Below are 25,274 nucleotides of genomic sequence, written 5' to 3' on the forward strand. Positions count from 1 at the left end.
TTCGACGATCTCACGCGAGCTCAAGAATGAGTTTGAAGCGGTTCGGATCAGCCGACGAACGTCGTATGGCGTTGCTTTGGGTGGTCTTCCAGTGCGTTTATTATCATTGTATGTATTGGGATTTCTTAAGAACGATGCAATGGCAGTACGTGATCGACCTATAAGTCGTTCGATCTCCCTTTGGCTTTTCCCGGCAGAGTTCAGGGCCAAAACCATGCCTTGCTCTTCCTCGGTGAGTTTCGGTCCCGCTGGCATGCTATAATGACATTTGAAATGAACTGTTGCTAGAACAAGAAAAACGTGGTTTTTTGTCATGAAAACGCTTCAAATCGAACTGACGGCGGGGTGGTTTTATACTTATTGCCAAGTGGTTTTTCTGATTTGGCGCCTTTTTTTTAATAGCGGCTGAAGTAGTTATGCAACTCAAACGTCATCATTATGTCTTCACATGGTCTTTATGGAGCTCAAACGACTTTGAATTCATAGCATTATCCCTCTAATATGCTTGTCGGTCACCATTTTAAGGTGGTCTTATACATATTGCCAGCACTGTAATAGCCCCGGCTGCGCAAGTTCTGTCGGAGTTCGACCAATTCAGTACAAAACTGGGCGTGGTCGTGCGATTCTTTCAACGCCGCGACTTCATCTTGCAAGTCTCGAATCTTTGCCTCCAACTTCTCCGTGGTGGAGACCTCCACAGGCTTCAAGTCAAACTTGTACTTGGCCGACAGCTTCGCAAATGCTTGCATTGTCAACGTCAGCTCGAGATGTCCCTTTGTTCCCACTGTCATGTCCACGGCAGCTCCTTGCGTGGCAGGCTTGGCAACTTTGCCACCAGTGGTCACAGCAACCAACGCTTCCTACACACCGACAGCTCAAGATGCTGTGTAGAGAAAGGCACCCGCCTGAAGCATCGAAATGACGGCAGTGGAGGGCAGGACATACGAGGCTGACTTGGGGGCGTGGTCTTTCGTGTCAGTCACAACGCAAGACCTGGCCACGACGTGAGACACAAGAATCGAGTTGTTGTTGCCCACCACTGGCTTTTGTTGACCTTGTTTTCGATCCAAATCTTGCACGGGACGTCGCCGTTGGCCGAGTCCACTTTGATGCGGCACGCATCCGCATACGATGGAAACTTGACCGTGGCCATTGGCGTTGCGTGGCCATCGGACTCTGCTTTTGGGGGCATCCAAGTCGCACTGGGGGGTGAAGTTCGGCAATGAGGAAAGAAGAGAGATAGCGGAGATGCGGCAGTTGAAACCCATGCGAAGAGCGACACAACGGTCAGTTCCTGTGAATCTCGAATCGTGGGGTTCATCCATCGTGCTGGGCATAAGACGAGAGTGTCGGGGAGGTGGGCTTAGAGGGCCACACCGCTCCCCATCATCCCATGCCACGGCACATGCCACCGTCCCATGTGCGGGATGCACCGCCACGGGATGACCGCACTCCATCCGAAAAAAACTCACACGTTTCAAATGTCCATGCCGTTCTAGTGACCACAGAAAGTAGAGTGTATGTTGTTGAAGTGGGACTGTCCGAAAACTCTGTTTGGTGGTGGCCATGCTGCGTCGTCGTGTAGGCGGCGCGCATCGCGTTCGCGGGTGGGTAAGGACGGCGGCCGCTGCGTTCTGTTGATGAGTTGGTGTAGGGTGACTGCGTTCGCCTGTAAACGCGGTTGGCCCCCCGTTCTGACAATGACAGCCTTCTGAGACTTTATATTTCCGAAAACCACCCTAACACCTGTATCATTTTATATTTTCCACACGACGGACATGTCAATGTGTCTACTGGCGACGGCGGCGACAGTCGCGCTTGTGTCGTGTGCGATTCATGCTGTGCAGGCGGGGGAGACTAATAAATTGGATGTGCCCTACCGCATCATCGAAAGAGATGAAGTGTAAGCTCCTTATGAATTTCGTTGACGATGTCGAAGTTGACGAACAGCCGACAGAGTCTGGGCATGGGGCAAGTTGGAAGGCAAGAAGGGCAGTGCTCGCCCGGACAATTGGACAGCTATCACCCAAGACCACATTCTGTACGACAATGCCAACCTCACAAAGCTGTACGTTGTTGTCATGTGCACTCATCGTCGTCGCCACGATCACGAAACTTGCTGCATTGCGTAGGACGTTCTTGAACGTTGAATTGCAAACTCTACTGCCATCACACACCCTTCCACCACAACTCAAGGACGTGTACGATCTGCTCCCCTCGCTGAAGCCCACGAGGCCGTCATATATCGTAGAGTCATTGTCAACTGCGCCTTGCCCGAGATTCCTACCGATATGCTTTACATGACACACCTGGAAAAGCTGTACGAAAATTACATGGATGTCCCCACGCTGAACGAATTATGGATGGTTGCGTAGCGATCTCAGCCGCAACAATCTTGCCGATCTCAACCTGACCGCACTTGTCACGTCGACATCATACCCCTACCTGCTGCACCTGTACGCTTTCCATCCCGCCATTCCTTGCATCATCTCATGCCATGGTCCCAGAACTGTCCAGGAAAACGCCCTGCGGTCGTTCGACATCTCAGCTCCGTCGCTTGTGCAGCTGTAACCACGTCGATCTCCGCTGCGTCCGCTAACACGGCGCTCTTCTAGAGACCTGACTGGCAACCAGCTCACGGAGCTCCCCCGATGCATCTACACCATGATCGACCTTCTCGAGCTCTACTTGGCCAACAACTCGATTCCGTTGCCGCTGCATGTCACCCCGTACGAGTTTGAGTTTCTGTCGGGGCTGGACTACTTTTACATGGACTCGTTCGACTCGATCGTGTGCAATGGCGACGGGAGCCAGCTGCACATGCTCAAAGGAAACAAGATCTGCGTCACAGCACATGCGTCCGGCGAGTCGGCGCCGGCATCACCCCCCAGTGACGACACCAGCTGGAGTTACTCGACGCTTTCGTGGATTCTCCTGGTCAGCGGCATCATCGAAGCAGTCGTCGGCGTTGCAGTGTTTATGGCGTATCGTAAGCAAAAGAGCCATAAGTGGGCAGCGCTGCAGCACAGCTACACGACGACGGCGTCCAGCGGCGAGCGAGAGCGCCTCTTGTCGGTGGAGCACGTTATCTACGCCAGCATGGAGGCATGGACGTCCAAGACGCCGCTGTCCGAGGCGCTCGAAGCGGAAGCGCTACGACTCGACTGCGACGCCCTGTCGCTAGATGTTCGACTGGCCCAAGGCGGGTACGGCGAAGTGTGGAGAGGCCACTATCACCACTCCCTCGTTGCCATCAAGCTGTTGCTGCCAGAGAAGCGAGCACCGGCCGACATCGAAGCATTTATGCGAGAAATCGTGCTGCTGGCGAGGTATGTGCTTGAGAACGACGGAGGTGGTGGCGCTGGGCAACGCATGCCACTTGGTCAAATGCCTCGTGGATTTTGTGACGGCTGCTGTCGTAGCACGTGCTCGCACTCACCGCGTGCTGTGTGTTTGAAACAGCTTGAACCATCGCCACATCCTCCAGTTCCTCGGCGTTGCGTGGCCAAAGTCGAAGCGCGACCTGATGCTCGTGACGGAATATGTCGCTGGGGGCGACTTGCGAGTCCTGCTGGATGCCGACCCGTCCCGTCCATGGAGTCAGCGAAAAGTGCAGATTGCCATTGACATTGCCGTCGCGATGGAATATCTGCATGCACTGGACATTGTGCATCGCGACATCAAGGCGAAGAACGTGCTGGTGGACGCTGAGCACGGAGCAAAGCTGTGCGATTTTGGCGTCGCTGTTCACGTTTACACGTTGGTCGGAGACGGCCCCGACCAGCAGCCAGCGACGCAAGGAGGCTTTGGTACCGCCAGAGCTCGCGTTGGTATGGTGGCTGATGATGCGTGTGGCAGGAACGTCGAGATGGATCGCCCCCGAAGTTCTCTCTGGCGAAAGGTTCACAAAGGCCGCCGACGTGTATGCGTTTGGAATTGTTTTGTCGGAGCTCGATTCGCACCAGATTCCGTATGCCCATGCACGCACGGCATCTGGCAACGACCTGACAAATGTTGCCATTTTGTCCCAAGTTGTCAAGGGAACGATGACCCCCGAGTTCCAAGACACATGCCCAGACCAAGTGCTTCATCTCGCAAGGTATTGCCTGCACCCGAACCCAAAAGCGCGACCCACGGCCAGCGCTGTTGTCGGGCGGCTGCTCGAGGTGGTGTTGCCACCTTGCGATGTCGACAGCAGCACATCACAACTTTGATTGTTTTATGCCTTCTATCTCGTGCATCATCCTGCATGCCGTTGCACGAGGCGGATCGTAGAGACGTCGTGGAGATGCCGCCGACTAGATGAACATGGATGCGTCCCCAGTGCGCTCGTTGCCTGCGGCAGCCCCCCAAAACGAAACCATCTTGTTGAACTTGTACTAACAAATAGTATTTAGTACTACTAAAAGCACAACTACCTGCAGAAATGCATGTTTTGTATACTGTAAGTTATATGATATTTCGTATGTCCTCCAATCGAGGGAATATTCGAGAAGGGTGCTGTTGTATGCCCGTCACTCATGCACCCCCCACACACCTCGCGCGTGCACGTGCGAGTGGAGTTCCTTTCGCAGCATAGCCACTCGGTGCTAGTGTAGGTTGACACAAGCCCTCTCACAAGTCTTTCGTAGTGACCATGCGCTGAACCGCATGGGATTCTGCATGTGACGGATGCCGAGACGACCGACAACTGTTTGAGCGTTTGTTCGCCCAAGTGTCGTGCTTCACATGTGACCCTCTTCGCGTACAACACCTTAGAGTACCACAGCCAGAATGTGCATTCACGGCAAAGACGCTGACGATGTCACTTTTCATCTGAATGTGCCTCCACAGACATGCGCTGCCCACCTTCGGCGGAGGCATCGCCGTCGGCGTGGTCGCCTCCGTGCGAATGTGTTGTCGCTGCAATGGCGCGCTCTGATTGGGTGGATTTTAATGCTCAAACCAATCACAGCCCGAGAAAACGGCTTGAAACCGTCGTCGACTCCCCCGTTTTCAAGTCATTTTTCAATTTACTGCCCGTTGCCGCGTCTGCCGCCCTTTCCGCCCGCTACCATCCTGAAGAGAAGAAACCCATTCCTCGGTCTGAGTGTGCACCCGCTGCTTGAGATCAACGTGTTCCATGAGCTGCATGTCGTTGGCGTACCCATGCGCAGCCCTACAACCAGCCGCATCATCCGTCCAACAGGCGTTTGCGCGGGGAGTCCGCCCGATCTTGCTCGATGATGGAACTGGAGGAGTTTATGCATGTCGATCACTGCATCAACGATTTGTCGGGATATTCAAACCATGCGATGAAGAACCTGGAGCTCCGTTCAATCCCAAGGAACATGGAAACGTAGTCCGACGAGGCGTTCCGCTAGGTCAAATGGCAGTCCGCGAGTGCATGGCCTTTCTCGTGGATATCGACGGGTTTGCCCGTGTACCTGCCACGGCGTTAGCATTTAGTAAGCATGAGGTGTACAACTCGGGCGCAAAGAAGCTCGGGTCGTTTCAAGCGTACTGTCCGCACGATTGCAGTGCAGAGGACATGGGGCCAGCGTCGTTCTCTGTCGACCAAGTGCACGCGATTGCGTGTTTGGACATTCGCCTCTTTAATCAAGATCGCCACTCTGGAAACCTCCTCGTGCAGCATACTTCAGGCAACCAGACGTCGCCATTGCAACATCCATGGAACCTGATTCCCATTGACCACGGCTGTTGCTTGCCCGAGTTGGAGTACATGGACGAAACCACGTTTGCATGGATGCACTGGCCTCAAGCGAAGGTACCGTTCGACACCAAGACGAAGGCGTATGTGGGATCATTGGACTCGTTCGCCCAGGAGAAGACAATGAAGCAATCGATTCGCCCCCCTGTAAAGGCGCTGGCAACACTGCACGTGGGCACGTTATTGTTGAAGAAGTGTGTCGCGATGGGACTGACTGCGTACGACATGGCGCAGCTGCTAGTGCGCTCATCACCATCGGTTCCGTCTCCCGTGGAGTGTCTCGTGGCCCAACTCAAGCATTTGGACCCATACAGCCACATTCAGCTTTATCTTCGTGTTTTTGAAGTCGCGTTGGACAAGTTGGTGCGACGCATGTTTCCCCGTAGCAGCAACAAACCTGCCGCGTGCACCGACAATGTTTGGATGGCGCAGGAGCAGTCGCAGCAAACGTACGTGGCGCGTAAGACGTACGCCAAGGTCCTCCTGTCTTCCGCGGCGTGAATCTCTCAGCTCTCGTTCAGAGCCATCCATACTTAAGATCGTGAAGATGTCGACTGTCTTGGACTGCTTACTCTATTCAAAGTGATCCCGAACGTTCTCTCGTCCCCTTTGTTCATGGCAATGGTAGTGTAGTGCTCAATGCTTTTGACACGGGCTAGCTATTGGTAATAGTCTGCAAGTAAAGTCGCCACTTCTGCCAGAGCTTGGCTTTTGGAATGCCGGTGATCGAGGATCACTTGTGGCCGGTACGCATCCCGAGGACGACGCAGCGCAGCATACACAGGCAGCTGGCGAAGAGGCGGTAGTGCCGGGGCATGGCGGTATCCGTCGAAGCGGGAAGGAAGCTGCATGGGTGGAAGCGTCAATTTGGGGGGACTGCGAAGGGCTTGCCATGATGGGAACGCAAGGGGTGGTTGTGGATGGAGGCGGTGGGCAAAGAAAACGGGGTCTGGACAATGTGGCTCGTTCTTGACCTGCGGTGGATTTCTTGGTGGCTGGTGCGGAGCTGTATGGGCTACGGGATGCGAACGTAGGGCCGATGTGGATGGCGCTGCACTTTTGGCTCGAGGTGTTTGTGGACTATCGAGACCGTCGCACTTGAATTCTTGCGCCATCTTTTCCTTTTTGGTCATGTGCCGCGTGCAGAGACCACGCATCCTGGCGAGCGTCTTGCACCCGTCGACGCTGCACACCCGGCGACCACCATGGCGAAAGCACCGACCACCGAGATGCGCTTGGTTCGTGCAGCCTGGTTCCGAGCAGTGGCGAATGTGCTCTGGAGGCCCGTGCTTGGTACAAAACGTCCCAATGCGCGAGTTGAGCACGCAGCCTTCGAACTGGCACTGGAGCTTGCCCCCGTGCTTGACACAAAACCCGCGCGCGTACACTTGGCTGCGACAACCTTCAATGGCACATAGCCGACGGTGAAGATGGAACGCGCACTTGACCGAGCCGTCGGCACATCCGTTCTCGCAACCAGCAAAGAAGCACCGCGCCGCCATCGCCACTGACTGCCGAAACTTGCTAAGTTACATGCTTCCTGCGTACGTCGAGACGTGGGACATGTACAGTGGGCCCATAGATATAGGGCCAGATGTCTGCCGAACGGCATGTTGACGGCGGCAGCGGTCGCTTCTGCGCCAGCGACGCGGGGTGGCCTTGCTTGTGGTGTTCCAGCCCTGGCGCTGCCGCAGGCGCTCGCTGCAAACATCGGGAGCGGCTACGTACCATGCGCTCCATGTCGGCCGAAAATCTTGCGTCGTTTGTAAAGAGTCACCAGGGTACGGCCACCTGTTTTTCCTGCGCCACCATCGTCGAGAGAGAGTGAGCGCGACCACCGCCAGACTAACCTCCTCCTGGGTGGGACCTGCAGCAGCCATATCGAGCTAGGGACCGCACGATGCCTTCGTCCCATGGCAGCCCCCGCAGCAGTCGCGCGGACGGACGTCAAGACAATGGTGAGGTCGAGGCCATATGGAATTGCGTCGTCGGCAACCGTGTTGTCGTCAAGCATGTGGCGCAGCCACTTTCCTCCACTCCGGTCGCTCACTGTTGTCGATCGAGTTCTGATCTCGGACCATGCACGCGCTCGTCTGGTGGATGCTCCCCGACAACATTGGCTCCACCTCCCGCATTCCCGCAGCTCGTTTCTCCGTGAGTCGCCATCGACGGCCGCACCGTATGTGAATCCTAGTATCAAATTCCATCCCCATGTTGTTCGTTGACAACATCGCCAGATGCGACATCACCACATATGGGTGTGGGCTGCACACGCCGCGTCGTGGATCGCTGTGCCGAGACACGTGCATTTGTTTGTCGCGAAGGTAGGTTGTCGTTCGTGTGTGGTGGGCTGTTGGCGCGGAGCAAGCACATGAATAGCTCCCCCACGCATGGTATGTACACCATAGCCCCTCCGCGTGAGCTCGGCCATGCCGTCTCCGGCGGCACATCCCCACTTCGACGTTCTTCTACATTGCTGACCGGATATGGTAACCGGAAAGATCCCCATCCCCGCCAGGCGAAACGTCGCGAGGGTTGTCATGGACGAGTTCGCCGATCTGAGAGACGGCAGTGGCGATTGGCAAAACATCCAAGTAAGCCAGCGCTCCATGGAATGCATGGCCACAGGAACTGATAGAGTGTGCTGCGAGGGACGTTTCAGCTGCTGTTGGAGAGCAAGCACCGCCAGGAGCGGCGAATTGGTCAGCTGGAGCAGCGTATCGAGGTGTGTTTTGCCAACAAACGTGCCACGCCATTCCATGTTGAGAACTCCGTCGATGGGATAGGAGCTACAGCAGCATGTGAACGCGAAACCTGACAAGTCGTTTGTCCAGCGCTCGATCCAAATGCACTGGAGCGCCGATGAAATCGACACAAATGCTCACGCGAGGTGGGCATCATGTCCACTCGCCATGGTCTGGACGGGTGGATTTTCAGGAAACATCACCCCCCAGACGGTGGGGGTACTGATGCCGCGCTGGCGAAAACGGTTGAAGTCCTTCAACACCAGATCAAAGCGCTCGATGAACGGGTTCTCGTCTCCTCGGTGAGTTCTGTCGTCGATCTGACCTCCACCATGAACTAAACCATCGGAACCACAGGACGCACACCTCTGTCTTGCCACGGAGCGTCGTGTGCAGTATATTGAGGAGGAGCTCCGCTTGGTATGTCATGGACTTGGAGAACGACTGCTTTCTTGACAACACGTTAGATTGTCCCGATCATAGATAAAAAGGCCGACATGGAAGCCATCCATGGATGGCTGAGTCAATCCAAGGACAATTGGAAGGACGCGATGAAGAAGCGCCTCAAGACGTCGACGTTCGAGCGGGAGGTTCAAAAGTGGAATGCACGGATGGACCAAATCGAAGCGACCGTGAACGTCGTGCAGCAGCACACGGTGCCCGAAACGAAAGCCCAGTTGCACCAAATGAGCACGAAATTGCACCAACACGAAGCCACTTTGGCTCGACTGGCGTATTTTGTACAGAAAGGCAGCGACGCTGCTGGACCGAGCCTGGCCGCGCTCCAAACTTCCGTGGCCGAGCTCGATGCAAAGCTGCGCCACACCATGACACAGGTACAGCACGACGAAAGTGCACCCGCGGTTCGGATCGCTCATGCCATGGCTGGCCTCAAGATACAGACCAAGGCACAGACCGCCGACACTGTCGCACCTGTAAGCCATCCTTCTTGGTGGGATCGCGAGGTTTAAATATTGTCGTGAATACTTGGCAGAGTGCTGAACCAGGCCATGGCGACCTCCAGGTTCCATCGTGTCAAGGTCAACTCGTGCCATGGAAGCTGCTTCATAGGCGAACAAGGCAGTTCACTCCAACGACGACCTAGCCAAGGTATGACAGGCACACACATCACCTTGTCAACCGAAACGCGCTTGGAATCCTAGAAAATCGACCTCCTCGAAACCCAACTCGCGGTACGCTGCGGCGCCACCAACGTTCGAAATCTCAAGCGTGAGCTAGGTTGCCACCACAAGGGAAGGCGCTAGGCCCTCACGCGACTCGGAGGTACGTCGTCGGCTCTTCCTAGCCGTTCATTATGACGATGGCCGTGGTAGAATGTGGTACCAAAAACTCGCTCTCATTTGGACGAACGACCGATCGAACCGTGCAGGCCGTCGTGGACGAAAAAGTGCACCAACTGACCGAAATTCTTCATGGCTTTGTTTCGTGAGTGCAGAGGTTGTTGTCCCCTTGCAACGCGTGAGTTTTGTGTGGCGGTAGCGATATCCAGATCGAATTGGAGCAAATGCAGGCGAAACAAGCCAACGCGATCGCTTTGGAGCAGTACGCAACTCCAATCGAGCCAACGTTTGAAGCAAAGGATGATAGGAGGGTCGGCAGCGCCGAAATCGAGCTCGTACGAGTTTCGACCACCGTCCAAGAGCTCATCACGGCAATGTCGCAGCTGGTGCACCACCTTCCGTCCCCCGCGCCGACCCCGCACTCTCCGTCCCCGCCAGAGGTGGGATTTCCCCCCGGTGCATCTCCTTCGCCATTGCTTGCTGACGAGACGGCCCAACTCCTCGAACTTGAAGCGCTGCTCGCCGCGTCCTGGCAAAAGTACTCGTCGCTTTCGTCAGAGTACTGAAGAAGTCACAGAATCGATGTAGCTACGACCCAGCGATGGTGCTGGGGCCCCAAAGCCAACTCGAGCAAGTTCGAGACCAGCTCTCTGCCACGATCAACGAACCATCCACGCCCCTTCGCGACTTTCACCAGATGCTGCATCGTCCCCCGGACCCCCACGCCGGGGTTGCGCAAGCCTTGTCGGCTACGTTAGCCCATTGCAACTCTCCGCGCAGTCAGTCGGCAATACAACGGGAGGGAGTTCGTGCCCCCCTATGAATATCACGCATCAAAGCATTCTTTGACGCATTGAAGGCTCTGTTGCTGGGCGTGTGACACAACCATCACACTAGCCATTGAATTGCCCCGCCTCCTTCTCTTTCCCTCCCCAGCGCTGCTGCCTTTGAAGTGCACACCGCCGATCTCACAGCGCTGGCACGGCAGTCTGGTGTCGTCGTCCGTCCGAACAACCCCGAATGAATTTGCAACGTCGCAATTGCTGGTGTCTGTCTCGCCAGCCTCGACGCCGTTGGAGTGGCACTTTCGACGGTAATGGACATGGCGCTCGAGTTTGACGTGGGTACAGCGTGAGCTTGTCTGAAGGCGGCTTTGACGTGCAAGTGCGCTCGTTGCATGGTGAGCTGCCCATGAAGCTCTGGACGCCAAAACTGACCAAGGAGAACTGGCGCGTCTTCCTCTTGCCTTGGCGTTTGTGCGCTCCAGTGCAGGGTGGTTGGTTCGCTAGGGAGTGTGTCGAGGCCGACGATCTCGGCCCACGCCTTTCCGTTCGCTGAAGGGGCCAGCACCGGACAGCACCACTACGCACATGGCTAGTAGGGGCTCATGACGGACCTCGACAAGAATTGGAGGACTGGGCTTCTGTTTACGGGATTCGCATGAACCCCGTCCACTTCGAGTTGACGCTTCACATCTCCACCGACGACGACATTGTTGCATGGTCCTCGTTCATATTCACCTGGACAAACGGAGAGGATGGATCCAAGTGTAGCACGAGGTGAAGACAGTGCTGCGGGATTTCGAGACGACACAGCGCAGGGCATACTAGCAAAGATGCCACATATCCAAGCCACATATAGCCACACCATCCGCGATGCAGAAGGGGGGAGGGATATCCAGCGCAAAGGATCAAACCGAGTCGCCCCGTCCAAAGCATGTCTCAACTCCAGAGAAAGGAAAGACTCGTCGATCGAATGAGGTGGGGGCGAGGGAGCTTGCTCATTACGTGGACACGAGTGGAAGCGAACGATCGTTTCAACGAGTGGACGTTGGTGAGCGCGAGGTCTGCGGGGGGGGGATGGGGTTGGCACTTGCTCATGTAGCCGTGCCGAGGCGACGGGGCACTGCCGACTTGGACGGGAATCCCACGTGCACCCCCCCATGCTTTACAAGCGCTACCTGGAGTTGTGATGACAGAATGCCGTGTCGTGTACGCGTGTGGTTGGAGCGTCACCCGACCAACCGCTGTGTGGCTGCACATCATCGCGAGGATGGAGCCGTGGGAAGACGATCACTCACTTGGGGCAGCGTGTGCCCCGTCAAGAAGGTTGGCAACGCCCCATGCACTCTTCCCTGCATTTACCTGCACAAGTTCGATCCAGTGTCGGCGGCGGCGTGAACGACTTCATGTTCAGCTGCCCCTCGATATCATGCGAAAGGACCTACAGCGTGTGGCGCAGTAATCGTTGGACTCGACCCCCGCGTCGCTGAGAGCCGCGCACACGCTCAAAAGGTAGAGGACGAGATGATATCGATTGTAGCGGATTGTCGGGCTGCGAAGTTCAGCTCGTGGACATCCAAGCGCATAGCGCGCATGGCCAAGCTTGGCTATGACCACCACGAGATCCGAAGAAGATCTCGCTTCGCGACGAGGCCATCCGATACCGGCATGACTACCGCGCGCGCGGGAAGGAGTGGGTTTGGGTAACTAGAACGTCAGCTTTAGCTTCAACAGGTACACACAATGCGCTCTAAACAGCAGCGCAGTCGTCTCTGTGACGTCGAGGCCATCCCAGCGCTTGGGGGACGCCATGTTCGGCTTCGGCACCAGACTGTATGCTCACCAGAGTACTTTGCCACCCTCTAGAGTCAGACGCAGCTCGACGCTTCCAGCTGGAATACATCTGCTGATTCGATCAGGTCCGGGGCTTTGACACCGGTCTTCGTGTTTTGGGTACAAAGCAATGTATCGACCAGCATGATCACGTCCAGGAAATCTGCATCCAACGCAATATCGAGTATGCTGCGGTGGGCTGGAATGGGTGTCGAGAATCGGCGGCGAGGTGCCGCAGTCCCACGACCCGAGCCGCGATCTTTGGGTAGTGAGAGGGATGGGAAGGCGACCGAGGGGGGCCAGCACCCACGTGGGCGCCGTGCTTCACCAAGAACACACCCTCGCCATTGCAACCAAGCCGCTGGAGCGGACCGACGGCTACACGTCCATGCCATGCAGTCCGTGCGGCAGCACCGGGTGGCGCGCCGAAGGTCCGAGCCGTTGGTCCTCCTTGCCGTTTCGACCAGAATACAAGTGCAACTTCAACTTCAACGAATTCCCACCAGAACTGGGTCGAAAAAAAAAATACACGGAATACTATGGACAGATTGGGCAATATGTATAAATATTGGAATTAAATTACATCGGACGGTGGTCATGCCGCGTCGAGGAACCGAGCCAAGTCGTACGGGGTGTGCGCCTCGAGCAGCAACACTTGCGCAAAAGTCTCCAAGTGGCAGCACATTTGGTGCAGATACGTCACGTCCAGCGACCGGAACCACGACGACCGGTCAAGCACGTCGCTCCAAGCGCGGAGAGTGCGCCGGGATCCGTTCATTTTCAGCGTGTACGCAAACCGCTTGAATGCAGCAAACCGCTTCCACACGCTGTGGTAGGCCTCGCCAATCCAGCATTGGATGCAGTACTCGGCGTGGCGATCGTATCCGTTGGCATCTTCGACGATACGAAAGCTTCGGATTTCGAGGCGGGCGGCTTGGGGTCGTCGGGGGCTGAGATGGGCAAGCCACGAAAAGCCACTGGAAGCAAATGGAGGCTCAAAGTAAAGGTCCACAAGCGGAGGAAATGACTTCATGACATGGCGCTGAGGAACAATGTCGGACGTGTACAGCGCTTGAATGTCCGGACTGGTCGGGACCGACTGCGTAGGACGCGAAGGTTCCGTCGCATTGGACTTGGTCGTCGGAGGAGGAATGACGTGGACATCGTCGATATCTTCGAACCAGCCCCACTCGTCGTCTTCGTTGCTAGTGTCAAAGCAAGTGGCGTGTAGGTTGGTTGTCGACTCGTCCAACGAGCCACGGAGGTGGAGGACGTTGCGTTGGAAGCGGCGATCGGGGGCTGGTAGACGCTCGGTCGGCGCTGAGATGCTGCGGTGAAATGCGTCGTGCAACGACGTGGGCGCCGCCGATTCACTGGAGGCCGTCGACGCCGTCGCAATCGACGAGTTGGAGCCGTCGAGTTGTTTGGTAGGATGGAGGGTGCTTTCGACGGACATGAACGAGACGACTGAAGTGACCATGGCAGCAGCCTAAGCGTTCGGGCATGCACCGAAGAGCGGGGCCGGTCGCAAATTGAAAATGAGGCTGCAGCATGTGGTCGAAGCAGTGAGAAGTGTAGCCAGGTGGAAGTGGAGCTCGACTCGGGAATGATCATGATAACGATTCCTGTCGTCGATGATCTTGCACTCTCAGGAAGAATACTCTCATTCAGAAAATGTATTCCATGTCGAGGCCACTCGCAGAGAGTGGCATGCCACATGGAGACTTGGAGCTCTCAATCGAAGCTCACAGAGGGCCGAGAGAAATACACTTGCTTGTTGTATGGGTCCGGTGGTGTCGCAGACGCCAATGGACCTCGAATCGACAAAGCGCAAGCCTTTGGAAGCCACGTAACACACTTGCTTTTCAGCTCTTCAACATGGCTATGTCCACACTCACCCGTGGAATTCGTCTTCCGAACAGAGTCGTGAAAGCATCCAAATCCGAGCTCCGAGAGCAAGACGCAGCGATGCTTAGAGGAATAGAGCAGGTGTCTTATTTGAGACACAGGACCCCCTCGTGGCGGTGGCGGAGATCGAGACGTACCAGCCGGACTGGTGGCGGCAGAAGCACTCACTGTGCCTTTATCGGGCGTAATGGTGCGGGTATGACCCAAGATCGAGTTTGGGCCAATCCGAGGTCAGATCAATCAGATATCGCTAAATGATTGGCTATTCTAGGTTAATGTCGGGGTGACGCAGGGGGTGTCATTTTTGCACTGGTGGCTTTGGCAGCAAAATCGGAGCACGCTTCACAAGGCGCACCGCCGCGCGCGCCGCCGCTCGCCCCATTACTCGTCGTACGGTACGACAACGTCACGGTGCGAGCCGTGCACACCTCTATGTGCGCTGAAGGGCAGGAAAGAAGATACCGAAGGAGAGCGCGAGAAACGGTTGCATGTTGACTGAGGGCCAGCCAGATTGATGCGGCATACCTGATAGGGCGGGGGAATGCCAAGTTGATGTTTGGCAAGTAACCCAGTGATTCATCATTAGATCCCTCTCGATGGAGTCACCACGGAGGCGGCCGACATAGATCAATAGAGCCACGCTTTCGCAGCTTTCAACCCGTCCTCGAGATATTTTTGCATTGAAGGATAACGTTCTTCCCAGTTTTGCCCACAGGAGTTCGAACCTATGGTAGTTTTGATGGATCCCTTGTAAGAACGATTCGCCTGACCTCAGCGAACGACGACAGAGCATCCGCCCATGAAATGGCGCAAACCGGTGAGATGCGGAGGTGATGTGTCTCCTATTTTGCAGGCAGTGCCTTGGCGAAGAGTGAGCCTATATCGTGCGTGTCACTGAAGACGTGAATTGACAAAGAATCGCACTTTCACGAATTTTCCCATTTTATGTTAAGTACGCGTCCAAAATGTGTTCCGAATCGTGGTGGGTTCGACATGGCTGCGCAACGCCCCCCCCACAACGTGACGAAAACTGGCCACTACTGTTTGCTTCTTGTCCATGCTGCCACGTTTGCTTACATTGCGAACACCACGGTGCTGCTCCAAAGATAGCGCGATGTCGAAACGAGAATTGGGCTAGATTGTCCAGGAGATCTACGAGCAATGTCAGAAGTTGAAGCACGACAGTCGAATGCGTTAGTATAATGTGAAGTGTCAAAATTATGATACTTCGAAATATTTCGATTCAGGATAGTATCTATTGTATTTCTTATGCGTTTTTTACGAAAATTGCGGAAATTTTTGCCAAGAAGTAGAACTGGTGTTTGGTTGCATGGATATCGTTGCATTTCAACGAATTCGGAAATATCCTTGTAATCCGGATATGATGCATTTATCCAGACATTTTGCAAGGTGACGAGGAATTCCCTGTCGACTGCCAGAAGCCGAACGAGATGAACGTGAGCGCCCTCATCACAGGCCATGAGACTGTCGGCGACCATACCGAATTCGTTGTGCAGGTACGCGTACAAGCGGTGGCATCTTAAAGGTTGCAGCCGTGACCATGCGTAGATCAGCTGCAGCGGGGTCGTGTGGCTCATCTCCCGGCGATTTAGCGACTTTGATCAACTGCATTGCAAACTCGAGAGCGTGTTCCACGCAGCCTTGACAGCGCGGCTCCCAGAGAAGCAATGGTTTGGGCGGTAAGCTATGCAAGTGGACGAGAAATTCAAGGATGAAACCCTGGAGCGCAAAGCCGAACACGACCTCCATCTGTGTGTGTTCATGGGGGGGGAGGGGTCCTGCAAGCAATGGCGACGACGACGTGTCTGGACTGGGGATGGCTGTGCCTTGTGCAATGCGGATACGAAGGACGAGGACGACGTCTTCCACGCAGACATGTCTGTGGCGGATCGCGCCGGATGAATGTCAAATCACTTGATCTTATCTGAGGCTGGCAAGGCACGGCTGCCCTCCGTCCCTCAACACGCGCCGTCGACAGCTTCGCGGCAAACGCGATTCCATCAGAGAATTTCTTTCCATGATACTCGTCATTCGTGCTTCATTCGAGCCTCCACTGTGTGCCCATCTTGTAGCTTCGATCCCAACTTCATTGCAAAGCGTCAAGCTGGCCTCCAGGCGTACTTGGACGCATTGCTCCAGGTGTACGGCATCTTGGAGGACCGATCTCTGCAACATTTCTTCGAGGTACTTGCGGCCATGGGTGCTCCTTGCGTCATCATGGTATTAGATCGAGAAGAACGTGGAGCTTCACACGGACCACATTCGACAATCGACGCAGTCGGTTGGGTCGAACGGGCATGTCAAGCTCATGTCCGAAACGGATCGGTGGCAGCTCATCGTGGAGAAGGCGGAACACGAGTTGATTGATATCTCGGAAGTCCCAGAGCCCCTCGAGGTGCTCGTCTTTAGTACCTTGTCGAAAGGGATGTCGTCACTCTTGGACAATAGGTCGATCAAGCGCGACAAAAGCGAGCCGAAGTACTCGCAGCGTACACAGCCACGAGATCTGCCACGGTTCGAAGCCGCCCATTGAAGACGGTCCCGACCTTTTGGGACGGATCGACTGCCCCTGGCCCGCATGCAGCCACGTCGGCCTGGTTGCGCCAACTTCATGGTCGTCTGCACGAAGCGTTCCAAACCCAGCAGTCCATCAAACAACCGAGCGAAGACCTCATTGCATTCATGCCGCCTCCCGTGGACATGGTGGCGGCGCATTAATGCACCCCGAACTCGAACGACGGAGAAGGATCTCTCTCCAGCGATGAGATGGATTGGCGACGTCCATCCGTGTGCTGGATAAGTACAAGAATAAATATCTGATTGAAGCAACTACCACCACACGTTTGCCCTGCGAGTCACTCGAGAGCTCAGCGCACTCCTACTCGCACGAAATGAGTGGTTGTGGAGCGTGTGGCGCAGGGGCTTGGGCAGCCGTCCCATTTCACGATGGCAACTTTCACCTTTTCCTGACTTGCTTTCGAAAGCCTCGGATGTACAACACAAGGTCGACATGCAGCTTCTCGAACGAAATGGTCTCTGGTACGCCGAAAACTGTCTTCTCGACGATGCCGACCGTCGGAGCAGGCGTGATGCGCAGGGGCTGGCCGCAGCGCAAGCGGCACACTACCTGTTCCTGCGGCACCAAGCCCGACTCGATGACGTTCCAGAACGACACAATCGATGGGTGGCGCGGGTGGAATGGGGCGTCGTACGTCACGAGGCCGTTCTTCCACTGTTGCAATGTCTGGGGAAACTCGACCTTGTGCAGCAGGATGAACCGTTCGTATCCATTCCAATTGTCTACAACGCCCGGCAGCACCGAATCGAATCCGGCCTTGAATGCGGTCGCCAAGTCGGGCTTGAATTCGGCGGGAGTGCTCAAAAACGGTGGCGGGAGGACCGCCGACGACAGCTTTTGCCCCACGACGACCATGTGCGCAAGAAGCCGTCCCAAAAGACCAAACACAGACGACGGCGCGTCAAACAAGTGCGACCCGAGCCTTCGGAGTTGCGACGCCAAGAGGTCCCACACGTGCGGATGTCTTGACGGCCAAACCGTCGTTTGAATCGTCAACTCGAACGGGCGGCGCCAGTTCATCGTGGTCGGGCACTGGGCCTGGATGCATGTCCACAACTCGTCTTCTGACGGAGCGTACACCGACACCGCGGACTTCTGGACAGCAGGGATCGATGCCACGTGAAGCTGCAGCTGGAGGAGCTTCACGTCTAGGCGGAGGCACTTGCGGAAGCGCTGAAGGAACTGACACCGTCCGGTGAGGTACTGATCGGGACTAGCCAGCGCAATCGTTTGGACAAAGTCGTAGAGCGGCAAATGCGATGCGATCGAGTTGAGGATCTGATATACCTTGGAGCTGTGCGTCTGGCTGTGCTGGTACAAGTACTCGAGCTGGGCAATCGTGTCGGTCCGGAGTAGTTCGAGCACGCAGGTCGGTGTCGACGCATGCAAGATGGGCCACCACCCCGTCGACGTCAGCGATGGCTCGGTGTCCCCGCCGTGCTGCGTTCGTAGAGAGAACTGCGCGGACACAAGCAGCGCGACTGCCTGCGCCAACCCGAGCTCGGCGGCCATGTGCAGCAGCTTGAACTCTCGAAACGCAGCCAAGTCGACCAGTTCCAACGCCCACGCGTGCTTGTAAGTCAGAGCAAAATGCACCACAGTGCGGCCTTGGTCGTCGACGTGGGTCCACCACGAGTTGGAAGTCGAAGCGTTCGTCGAGAATTGGACGAGCGCTTGAAAATGGCTCCTTGTCACGTTCGGAGCCCGCAGGAGCAGCATCGCTGGTGTTTGGCCGTGATGGTTGACAGAAGCCAGCAGCGAAGGAGGCAGCAGCGCCAAGATGGATGCAAAGTTGGGGGGCGCGGATGCACACAAGGCGTGTGCAATTGAGTTTCCCGTAGCCGAGTTGACGACATCCACGAGCTCGGGCTGGTCTTGGAGGAGCGGGATGACCTGCGCCGGTTGAACTTGCAGGACGTAGTCGATCGGGAGGGAGCTGTAAGCATCGGGGACCTGAAACCACAACGGCTGGAGGCGAGTGAGCACAGGAAGGCAGTGGAAATGGCCGTGGAGGATCGCGACGTGTAGAGGGGTTTGATTGAGAATGTTGACGCTGCTCGTGACTTGAGACGGGGTGAACAGCGCCACGAATTCTTCGAGAATCGCTTTGGCACCGACCTTGGCGGCCACCACAACACCGTTCGAGTTGTCGTCCGCGAGGCATTTGTACCGGAGAAAGGAAGGTTTGGATGGAAAGTTGTCGATCGCAGCGCGAAATGCTCGACGCGAGTTGGCCTTGCAGCACAGGTACAAGAGGTGAGGCGTCGGGACGGGCGGAAACGATGGGCGGGACACACCGCAGCACGATGCACACCGGTATGGAGTGGTCAACGGCGTCGGGACGCACGTCACGTGGAACCATGACCCGCATGACTCGGTCCAGCACTGCACCCACTCGCCAATGTAGTCTTCGACCGAGGTAGCCCCACACAAACATCGAATGACGGATCGAGGCAGAGTTGGTGGTCGCCACAAGGGATGCATAGGCTCTGCATGCATCTTGACGGCGGGGGTCGCAGCAGCGGGTGCTGGCGTTGGCTCGACTTGTGTATGGGATGCGCCAGGCACGCGTGGGGCGGCGTCGACGTTTGGCGATTCTGGCTCGATCGAGTCGTGGTGCTTTGACTCTGGCTGGGACTCCACAGGATGCTGACCTACGTCGGATCTTGGTTCCTCTAGTGGGATCGCTGCATTCGCAGCCATGACGACCGGAGCAGGACAAGGCGATGCATTCGATGGACTTGGTTCAGTGGTCGGGCCATCGTCAGCCGTCGATGTTGCTGAAGTCGCTAGAGTCGCGTCACGTCGAGGGGGTTCTTGCGCAGCAGCAGTCCCCTCCGCGTTGCCAGGTACAGTCACTACGTCGTGGCGAGCACGTGGATGAACAGGGTCAGCGTTTTGCGTGGCTTGCGCTGTGACTTTTGGCGAGCCATCGTTGTCGTGGTTCGAGAGCTCGTCGGACAGATCATCCTTTCGCGTTGTATTTTCCGACGATTCAGTCGCGAATAGTTGATTTGAAGCGAATGGAGGCGACGACGACTTATCAGCGCGCCGTCGTTCAAGCGCGGCGTCTGGCGTGACGTCGATTAGAGAGTCCACAGGGCGAAGCAGATGTCCCCAGCCACTCGACGACCCGCGGGGCGACTGGTCAGAGGTGCCAGTCTCTGGATTTGGCGTCGACCGCACCCCCGCGTCCTTTGACGGTGACCTCGGACGAGGCCGATCACCGCCTCTAGCGGACGTGGTGATGGCTCGAAGAGGAGACGATGCGTGGCGAGGACTGCCCCAACTACCCGATGGCTTTGTCGACGGCAAATCGCCCCATCCCCTTGACGGTCTGGTCGGTGGGAGGTCTCCCCATCCCGTGCCTTTCTTTAGAGGTACAGACGTCTCCATTCCCCATCCACCATTCGACACACTCGACGAACCTTGGCCGTCACCGTTTGGCTTCGATGATTCCACGGATGCAGTCGCGTTCGTTTGATTGTCAGAACGACTTGCCAGAGTTGTTGCAGCCGTGGGAGCTGTTGGAGCCTGGTCGCTGGCGCCTTGCTTGCTGACTGGACTGAGGCCATCCTTGGCGGGGGCGGCATGGCTCTTTGCAAGTGATGTTTGCCGCGCTGGGGACGACTTGCGCGGTGGCGACATGCCATGGTCCTGACCAGATGCGTTGTCGCTTGTGGTGGGGCTACCTGGTAAGGACAATTTGCTTGGGCAGTACTTGGACGGGAGGGCTGCAGCGGTTGACGTCGGGGGCTGTCGTTTAGGGATCTGCCATGGGGATTCAGGTGCGTTCGAAGAGTTTGTAGTCGTTGCTGTCGGTTGACTAGCTTTCTGTCGCTTGAGTCTGCGGTCCGCGAGCACTGCAAGTCGGTCGTGGACAAAGTGGCGAGGGGGGGCATGCGCTGCTTCAGCCTTTTCCGTGGAAGCAGCTTCCGACGATAGCGGAGACGCTGCTCGAATGCGCTTCGATCGTGGCTCCTTGACCTCCCACGGTGCATCGTCTCTGAGGTTGGTCGAGTCGTTCCCTCGCCTGCCATCCCCGTTCTGGTGCCTTGCCTCCGACACCTCGACCACTGCTCTCGCCGAAGATCTCTGGAGCTCGTTGTTGGATGGCCTGGACGGAACCCACGCAGTCGACTTCTTTCGAACGTCGTCGTCTACCACCCTCGGCTGATCCAACGGAAGCTGCCGATCGGGGGAGCGCCTTGGAGACGAGTGGGACACAACGCGGCGGTGATGGGTGCTCTGCGACTGGTGATTCGAGCTTTGCGCAGAGGAAGGTGGCGTGGAAGCAGTGTCCGAGTGCCGACGTGGCATCAGTGAGGGCGGCTGAGTCGGTTGAGGCGTCCTGGGTGTACTAATACGTCTAGCGGGTTGGCTTGTTGCCAGGCTGTCTTGGGCAAATGCCTGCTTTGCCGCTTGAGCAGCGGCCGATGAGAGCTTCGCCGCATCGGTGGCGATTTCTGTAGCGGTGGGGGAGTGCTTCTTGGAAGTTCCAAACCGGGCGTAATGAAACGAATACTGCTCCGACGGGGCGTTGGGACGTCGACTGGAAGGGTGCGAGTCGTTGAGAGGATGGTGGTCCACTGGCCGGGAGGAACCACTTGAAGGAGGAAGTGCTCGTAGGTGTGGATGTGTAGCGCTGGAGAAAGACGCCGAATTTTCCGATGGCTTCGTGAGCCCGGTAATTCTGTGCTCCCGCTTCCAGTCGGCGATGCCTGGCTCGTCGTCCCAGAGCTGCTCCTCGGAAGGATACCTATACCTCGCCATTTTGGAGATAAACTGACTCGTTTGCCACGATGAAGACGCTCCGACGTAGAATTGCTGCAGCAGCGCCGTGTTCTCGACTTGGTTCGTGAGGACCCATGTGTCGTTTGTCCAGTCGAGGTTTTGCCATCGTACTCGCACAAGGGTGCATGTCTCATTGCGGTCGTGAATCGACGTGCACGAGATCATGTCGACGATCTTGAGCATGGGGTGCTTGTCTTTCGGGCGCGTCGTGACCCGTGGTTCCTTGCACATGCCCTCCAAACGTTTGTGCCGCAGGCCATCATTCGTCATGACGAGGAAGTTGCGCTCGTAGATGAAAGGAATCATGGGGCCTTCCATTATCAACTGGGCATCGAACACTGACGGAAGCAGGGTTCGATGCCGCAGCTCACTCTTTGGGATGAATACCGTCATGTCGTCCGTCAACGGCGGGTACTTCGGTCCGTCCATCGCGATGCCGGCACCTTTCTCGCGATGGTGCTTGCGTGGATGGTCAATTTAATCATAACCGGACACTTTCCATACTCAATCCTCATGACTTGCCACGATTTAATAAAAGTGTCACTCTCACCTAAAAGACCGCACTTTATCGAGTCACTTGGCGCCGTGCCATTCAAACTGGTGCCGACACAATCATGCCGCGCTACGTCGTCTACTTCTACCACCGATACCTGGCGTTCCGCTTCGCCGAATTCGACGCAGTGCTCAAGATACAAGGCATACACGATCCATCCTCTGTCTATGTCCGTCCTTCGGAAGCGCACGATGAAGCGACGACGCAGTCCCCGTTCCTGCAACTTACATTACCGTCGAACGAGGTTGCCGCCGCCGTGGCGGCACGATGCGTCTTGGTGAAGGGAATCTATAGGTACATCGCGAGTGGATCAACCTATGACGAGTTATTGCAGCACGCGATGACAGAAACCCCACTTCATCCGGTCGACGGTACCTGGAGCTTATGGGTGGATTGCTTTGGACTGCGTCTGTCGTTGCAAGGGCAAGACCAACGACGACATCGAATCACGTCCGTTCTGGACTTTCCAGGGAACGTGCAGCTCAAGAACGCGCAGTTCATATACTGGCTGTTCGAGGACAAGGGTGTCCTTCCGACGGAAATCGCCGTGAAGCAAGTCATTTTCGCACGGGAAATCACGCCGGTAGATAGCCATGTCACGACGCGGCACTGGATCGACAAACACCGACTGAAGAAGCGCAAATTCATCGGACCCACGTCCATGGATCATGAACTGAGTCTCCTCATGGCGAACCTGGCCCTCGTCGTTCCTTCGACCTTTGTGTGCGATCCATTCGTCGGAACCGCCAGCGTCCTTGTCGCGTGCGCCCAATTTGGCGCCATGTGCATCGGAGGCGGTATGTCGTTATCCGGATTCCATTATCCGGACCGTGGTTGACATTTCGCCTTAGACATTGATCCTCAACCGCTTCACGGGACTCGTCCTGGACTGAACATCGCCGCCAACTTTGCGCAGTATGGCCTTCCTGTTCCAGACCTGCTTCGGTGGGACGTGGCACACCCACCACTGAATTGCCGCCTTCGCAATCCCACGTTGCAGTTTGACGCGATCGTGTGCGACCCCCCCTACGGCATGCGAGAAAGCGCCCAATCCACATCCATCGACCAAGGCAAAGTGACGGCTTTGCCGCCCCATGCGGTTATTCCACCGCTTCTTTCGTTCGCAGCGACTCATCTTTTCCCGCGAGGCCGATTGGTTTATGTCATGGCGTGTCAGAAGCGCGAAGAACACGACTATGCAGACCATGTCCCAACGAATCCCCTCCTCCGTCTGCTGCACGTATGTGTCCAAGAAATGACGCGGAAATGGGTGCGACTATTTATCGTCATGGAGCGCGCAGACAGCGATGACCTTGATCAACTTAAGGACCTGGAAGAGAGCCACGCGAGGACAGCATCTACATCCAGTGTCGTGTTGGAGGATGTTCGCGGTCGTATTAGGCGTACATGCGCGCCGTCGTGCGCGCAATAATTTGGAGAATTTCGTCAATGTCTTCCTCGGTAAACTTCTTGTTCAAGCTCGGGATAAGCGCCATCGCTTCTTCGGGCTCTTCAGGATTCAAGTTCGAGAGACACGCGATCTCAAACTCTTCCAACCGCACTTCGATCGCTTGCGACGGGTCGTCCGGACTCTCGCGCGTGAACTCATACGTAATCAGAGCCTCACGAAGCTCCGTGACACTTGCCTGGTTGGCAACCGGGTCCTTCGTCCCCGAGAACCTCTGCACGTATGAATATGTCTTCTGGAACACCGACGTGAGTGGCTTCTCGGAACTCTCGTAGTCCGACTTTTGCTTTTCGAGAATCACCGCCACTTCTGCATTCGACAAGCACGTTTCTTGCTGGAAGTCTTCACCCAAGTTCAGCTCTGCCGCATCTTCCGTGTCCATCGCGTGCTGACGGCCCATCATGGCATGGTTCATGATGGAAGTCGGAAACACTCGACAGGTGGGAAGCGATGAAGTACTCGATTATCCGGATAAACATATCCAAGTACTATATATTTTGCTCAACAAACAGTAATAATGCATCAGTATTTCGAAATTACTTTAAAAAATACTGTGAATTGATGGGTCATGTAATTTACAAATCGCCATGTCTAGTATTACTAAACAATTGTAGTAGTCCAAGGATTGGCACCTGCCTTTGGACCATCGCGCAGAGCGATGTTCGCCCTCAGGTCGACGGCGGTGTTGCGAAGGACATCTTTGACGCTTCGCCTCAGCTCCACCAAGGCGAACGTTCACTCCCCGATTGGAGTAGCACCGCCGTCCTCTCGCTCGACGTTGTGGCAGAAGTACAAGCACTACTTGGAAACCTACCCGTTGACGACGAAATGCTTGACTTCAGCCGGAATTGCAGGCACGGGAGATGTATTGTGTCAGGCGGCGTTTGAATCGAAGCCGTTTAATGTTCAGCGATTCGCAACGTTTACAGCGCTCGGGGGAGTCTTCATTGCCCCCACGCTGCATGTATGGTACGGGTTCCTCAACCGCGTCGTGTCTGGCACGGCCGCCACAGCTGTCGCTACTCGTCTGGCCCTGGATCAGTTTGTGTTTGCGCCGACATTTCTTGCGTCATTCTTTGGGGTGCTGCTTGTTGTTTCTCCAAACTCCGGTAAAGTGATCGGTACGATGCTATGGTTACCTCCCCTTTAGACGACGCGACCTCTGGGCCTTCGCTGTCTGTGCGTTTCCAAGACAAGTTGAACCGCGACTGGTGGTCCGCCGTGCAAACGAACTGGGTCGTGTGGATCCCTGCCCAATTGCTCAACTTTGGCCTCGTTCCTCCCGCGCTGCAAGGTATTCATAGTACTACCTGGCCTTGTGCATCTTACTCTGCGAATGCTTAGTGCTGTTCTCGAACGTCGTCGGCCTCTTTTGGAATGCCTACATGTCGTATATCAGCTACAAGCCCATCGACGACGTCGTGGCTGAAGATGACGCTAACGCCCTCAATTAACAGAATTTTGCATTCTGTCAACGTAATTCATACCACTCTGGTCCAGGAAAAGAGGTCGGTTTGACTTTCGATTGGCGGGATTTTTGTAATATTGCATATCTTTTGAAACTAATTGGCTCACGAAAGAG

At 55.9% G+C, this 25,274-nt stretch overlaps 11 protein-coding genes across 17 annotated transcripts; 6 read left to right on the forward strand and 5 right to left on the reverse strand.

Annotated features, from left to right (window-relative positions):
- Window positions 1-512: 512 nt before the first annotated feature.
- Window positions 513-1,153, reverse strand: H310_11715 (hypothetical protein; the record flags this gene model as incomplete). Its single annotated transcript, XM_008878476.1, has 3 exons — window positions 513-860; window positions 924-993; window positions 1,038-1,153. 3 exons carry the CDS (start codon window positions 1,151-1,153, stop codon window positions 513-515), a joined length of 534 nt encoding a protein of 177 aa, XP_008876698.1.
- A 619-nt stretch (window positions 1,154-1,772) lies between these two features.
- Window positions 1,773-4,414, forward strand: H310_11716. 2 transcript variants are annotated; one of them, XM_008878478.1, is made up of 9 exons: window positions 1,773-1,903; window positions 1,958-2,068; window positions 2,133-2,201; window positions 2,252-2,320; window positions 2,376-2,456; window positions 2,508-2,567; window positions 2,616-3,329; window positions 3,463-3,809; window positions 3,859-4,414. In XM_008878478.1, the coding sequence occupies exons 1-9, from the start codon at window positions 1,779-1,781 to the stop codon at window positions 4,212-4,214; spliced, it is 1,932 nt and encodes a 643-aa protein (XP_008876700.1). In that variant the 5' UTR covers window positions 1,773-1,778; the 3' UTR covers window positions 4,215-4,414. The 2 variants fall into 2 exon arrangements, with proteins under 2 accessions (XP_008876700.1, XP_008876699.1); XM_008878477.1 differs by lacking the exons at window positions 1,773-1,903; window positions 1,958-2,068; window positions 2,133-2,201 and having other exon boundaries at window positions 2,219-2,320.
- Window positions 4,415-4,897: 483 nt separating this feature from the next.
- Window positions 4,898-7,089, forward strand: H310_11717 (hypothetical protein). The gene has a single exon (XM_008878479.1). The coding sequence runs from the start codon at window positions 5,123-5,125 to the stop codon at window positions 6,209-6,211; it is 1,089 nt and encodes a 362-aa protein (XP_008876701.1). The 5' UTR covers window positions 4,898-5,122; the 3' UTR covers window positions 6,212-7,089.
- Window positions 5,016-7,231, reverse strand: H310_11718 (hypothetical protein). The gene has a single exon (XM_008878480.1). It carries the CDS (start codon window positions 7,210-7,212, stop codon window positions 6,370-6,372), a length of 843 nt encoding a protein of 280 aa, XP_008876702.1. The 5' UTR covers window positions 7,213-7,231; the 3' UTR covers window positions 5,016-6,369.
- A 996-nt stretch (window positions 7,232-8,227) lies between these two features.
- Window positions 8,228-10,605, forward strand: H310_11719 (hypothetical protein). 5 transcript variants are annotated; one of them, XM_008878483.1, is made up of 17 exons: window positions 8,228-8,304; window positions 8,349-8,435; window positions 8,497-8,600; window positions 8,648-8,756; window positions 8,812-8,874; window positions 8,922-9,290; window positions 9,357-9,389; window positions 9,449-9,478; window positions 9,526-9,564; window positions 9,618-9,647; window positions 9,694-9,738; window positions 9,789-9,794; window positions 9,845-9,900; window positions 9,955-10,017; window positions 10,063-10,195; window positions 10,269-10,293; window positions 10,344-10,605. In XM_008878483.1, exons 1-17 carry the CDS (start codon window positions 8,251-8,253, stop codon window positions 10,511-10,513), a joined length of 1,416 nt encoding a protein of 471 aa, XP_008876705.1. In that variant the 5' UTR covers window positions 8,228-8,250; the 3' UTR covers window positions 10,514-10,605. The 5 variants fall into 5 exon arrangements, with proteins under 5 accessions (XP_008876705.1, XP_008876704.1, XP_008876707.1 ...); XM_008878482.1 differs by having other exon boundaries at window positions 10,063-10,090; window positions 10,139-10,293; XM_008878485.1 differs by having other exon boundaries at window positions 8,373-8,435.
- A 2,305-nt stretch (window positions 10,606-12,910) lies between these two features.
- On the reverse strand, window positions 12,911-13,898 carry H310_11720 (hypothetical protein). Its single transcript, XM_008878486.1, has one exon. The coding sequence runs from the start codon at window positions 13,848-13,850 to the stop codon at window positions 12,966-12,968; it is 885 nt and encodes a 294-aa protein (XP_008876708.1). The 5' UTR covers window positions 13,851-13,898; the 3' UTR covers window positions 12,911-12,965.
- Window positions 13,899-15,693: 1,795 nt separating this feature from the next.
- On the forward strand, window positions 15,694-17,134 carry H310_11721. 2 transcript variants are annotated; one of them, XM_008878488.1, is made up of 5 exons: window positions 15,694-15,795; window positions 15,848-15,978; window positions 16,372-16,483; window positions 16,527-16,694; window positions 16,748-17,134. In XM_008878488.1, exons 1-5 carry the CDS (start codon window positions 15,730-15,732, stop codon window positions 17,015-17,017), a joined length of 747 nt encoding a protein of 248 aa, XP_008876710.1. In that variant the 5' UTR covers window positions 15,694-15,729; the 3' UTR covers window positions 17,018-17,134. The 2 variants fall into 2 exon arrangements, with proteins under 2 accessions (XP_008876710.1, XP_008876709.1); XM_008878487.1 differs by having other exon boundaries at window positions 15,848-16,483.
- On the reverse strand, window positions 17,071-22,136 carry H310_11722 (hypothetical protein). Its single transcript, XM_008878489.1, has one exon. The coding sequence runs from the start codon at window positions 22,098-22,100 to the stop codon at window positions 17,256-17,258; it is 4,845 nt and encodes a 1,614-aa protein (XP_008876711.1). The 5' UTR covers window positions 22,101-22,136; the 3' UTR covers window positions 17,071-17,255.
- Window positions 22,137-22,247: 111 nt separating this feature from the next.
- On the forward strand, window positions 22,248-24,135 carry H310_11723 (hypothetical protein). Its single transcript, XM_008878490.1, has 2 exons — window positions 22,248-23,021; window positions 23,076-24,135. Exons 1-2 carry the CDS (start codon window positions 22,286-22,288, stop codon window positions 23,654-23,656), a joined length of 1,317 nt encoding a protein of 438 aa, XP_008876712.1. The 5' UTR covers window positions 22,248-22,285; the 3' UTR covers window positions 23,657-24,135.
- Window positions 23,481-24,142, reverse strand: H310_11724 (hypothetical protein). Its single transcript, XM_008878491.1, has one exon. The coding sequence runs from the start codon at window positions 24,105-24,107 to the stop codon at window positions 23,622-23,624; it is 486 nt and encodes a 161-aa protein (XP_008876713.1). The 5' UTR covers window positions 24,108-24,142; the 3' UTR covers window positions 23,481-23,621.
- A 168-nt stretch (window positions 24,143-24,310) lies between these two features.
- On the forward strand, window positions 24,311-25,260 carry H310_11725 (hypothetical protein). The gene is made up of 3 exons (XM_008878492.1): window positions 24,311-24,801; window positions 24,843-24,986; window positions 25,037-25,260. The coding sequence occupies exons 1-3, from the start codon at window positions 24,351-24,353 to the stop codon at window positions 25,144-25,146; spliced, it is 705 nt and encodes a 234-aa protein (XP_008876714.1). The 5' UTR covers window positions 24,311-24,350; the 3' UTR covers window positions 25,147-25,260.
- Window positions 25,261-25,274: the final 14 nt, after the last annotated feature.

The sequence above is a fragment of the Aphanomyces invadans genome (genome assembly GCF_000520115.1).
Source record: "Aphanomyces invadans strain NJM9701 unplaced genomic scaffold supercont1.33, whole genome shotgun sequence".
Lineage (NCBI taxonomy): Eukaryota > Oomycota > Saprolegniomycetes > Saprolegniales > Verrucalvaceae > Aphanomyces > Aphanomyces invadans.

Bases quoted from the DNA above. Each gene is read 5' to 3' on its own strand.
- H310_11720 (XM_008878486.1), bottom strand. From the start codon at position 13,850: ATGGTCACTTCAGTCGTCTCGTTCATGTCCGTCGAAAGCACCCTCCAT.
- H310_11719 (XM_008878484.1), top strand. From the start codon at position 8,251: ATGGACGAGTTCGCCGATCTGAGAGACGGCAGTGGCGATTGGCAAAAC. The intron at 9,291-9,356 runs GTACAGCACGAC...CTCAAGATACAG, and splicing joins TGCGCCACACCATGACACAG to ACCAAGGCACAGACCGCCGA. The intron at 9,479-9,525 runs GTTCCATCGTGT...GCTGCTTCATAG, and splicing joins CAGGCCATGGCGACCTCCAG to GCGAACAAGGCAGTTCACTC.
- H310_11717 (XM_008878479.1), top strand. From the start codon at position 5,123: ATGAGCTGCATGTCGTTGGCGTACCCATGCGCAGCCCTACAACCAGCC.
- H310_11716 (XM_008878478.1), top strand. From the start codon at position 1,779: ATGTCAATGTGTCTACTGGCGACGGCGGCGACAGTCGCGCTTGTGTCG. The intron at 2,069-2,132 runs GTACGTTGTTGT...TGCATTGCGTAG, and splicing joins AATGCCAACCTCACAAAGCT to GACGTTCTTGAACGTTGAAT. The intron at 3,330-3,462 runs GTATGTGCTTGA...TGTTTGAAACAG, and splicing joins GAAATCGTGCTGCTGGCGAG to CTTGAACCATCGCCACATCC.
- H310_11725 (XM_008878492.1), top strand. From the start codon at position 24,351: ATGTTCGCCCTCAGGTCGACGGCGGTGTTGCGAAGGACATCTTTGACG. The intron at 24,802-24,842 runs GTAAAGTGATCG...CCTCCCCTTTAG, and splicing joins TGTTGTTTCTCCAAACTCCG to ACGACGCGACCTCTGGGCCT. The intron at 24,987-25,036 runs GTATTCATAGTA...GCGAATGCTTAG, and splicing joins CGTTCCTCCCGCGCTGCAAG to TGCTGTTCTCGAACGTCGTC.
- H310_11722 (XM_008878489.1), bottom strand. From the start codon at position 22,100: ATGGACGGACCGAAGTACCCGCCGTTGACGGACGACATGACGGTATTC.
- H310_11721 (XM_008878488.1), top strand. From the start codon at position 15,730: ATGAACGTGAGCGCCCTCATCACAGGCCATGAGACTGTCGGCGACCAT. The intron at 15,796-15,847 runs GTACGCGTACAA...GACCATGCGTAG, and splicing joins ATACCGAATTCGTTGTGCAG to ATCAGCTGCAGCGGGGTCGT. The intron at 16,695-16,747 runs GTGCTCGTCTTT...CTTGGACAATAG, and splicing joins AAGTCCCAGAGCCCCTCGAG to GTCGATCAAGCGCGACAAAA.
- H310_11723 (XM_008878490.1), top strand. From the start codon at position 22,286: ATGCCGCGCTACGTCGTCTACTTCTACCACCGATACCTGGCGTTCCGC. The intron at 23,022-23,075 runs GTATGTCGTTAT...ATTTCGCCTTAG, and splicing joins CGCCATGTGCATCGGAGGCG to ACATTGATCCTCAACCGCTT.
- H310_11718 (XM_008878480.1), bottom strand. From the start codon at position 7,212: ATGGCGGCGCGGTGCTTCTTTGCTGGTTGCGAGAACGGATGTGCCGAC.
- H310_11724 (XM_008878491.1), bottom strand. From the start codon at position 24,107: ATGAACCATGCCATGATGGGCCGTCAGCACGCGATGGACACGGAAGAT.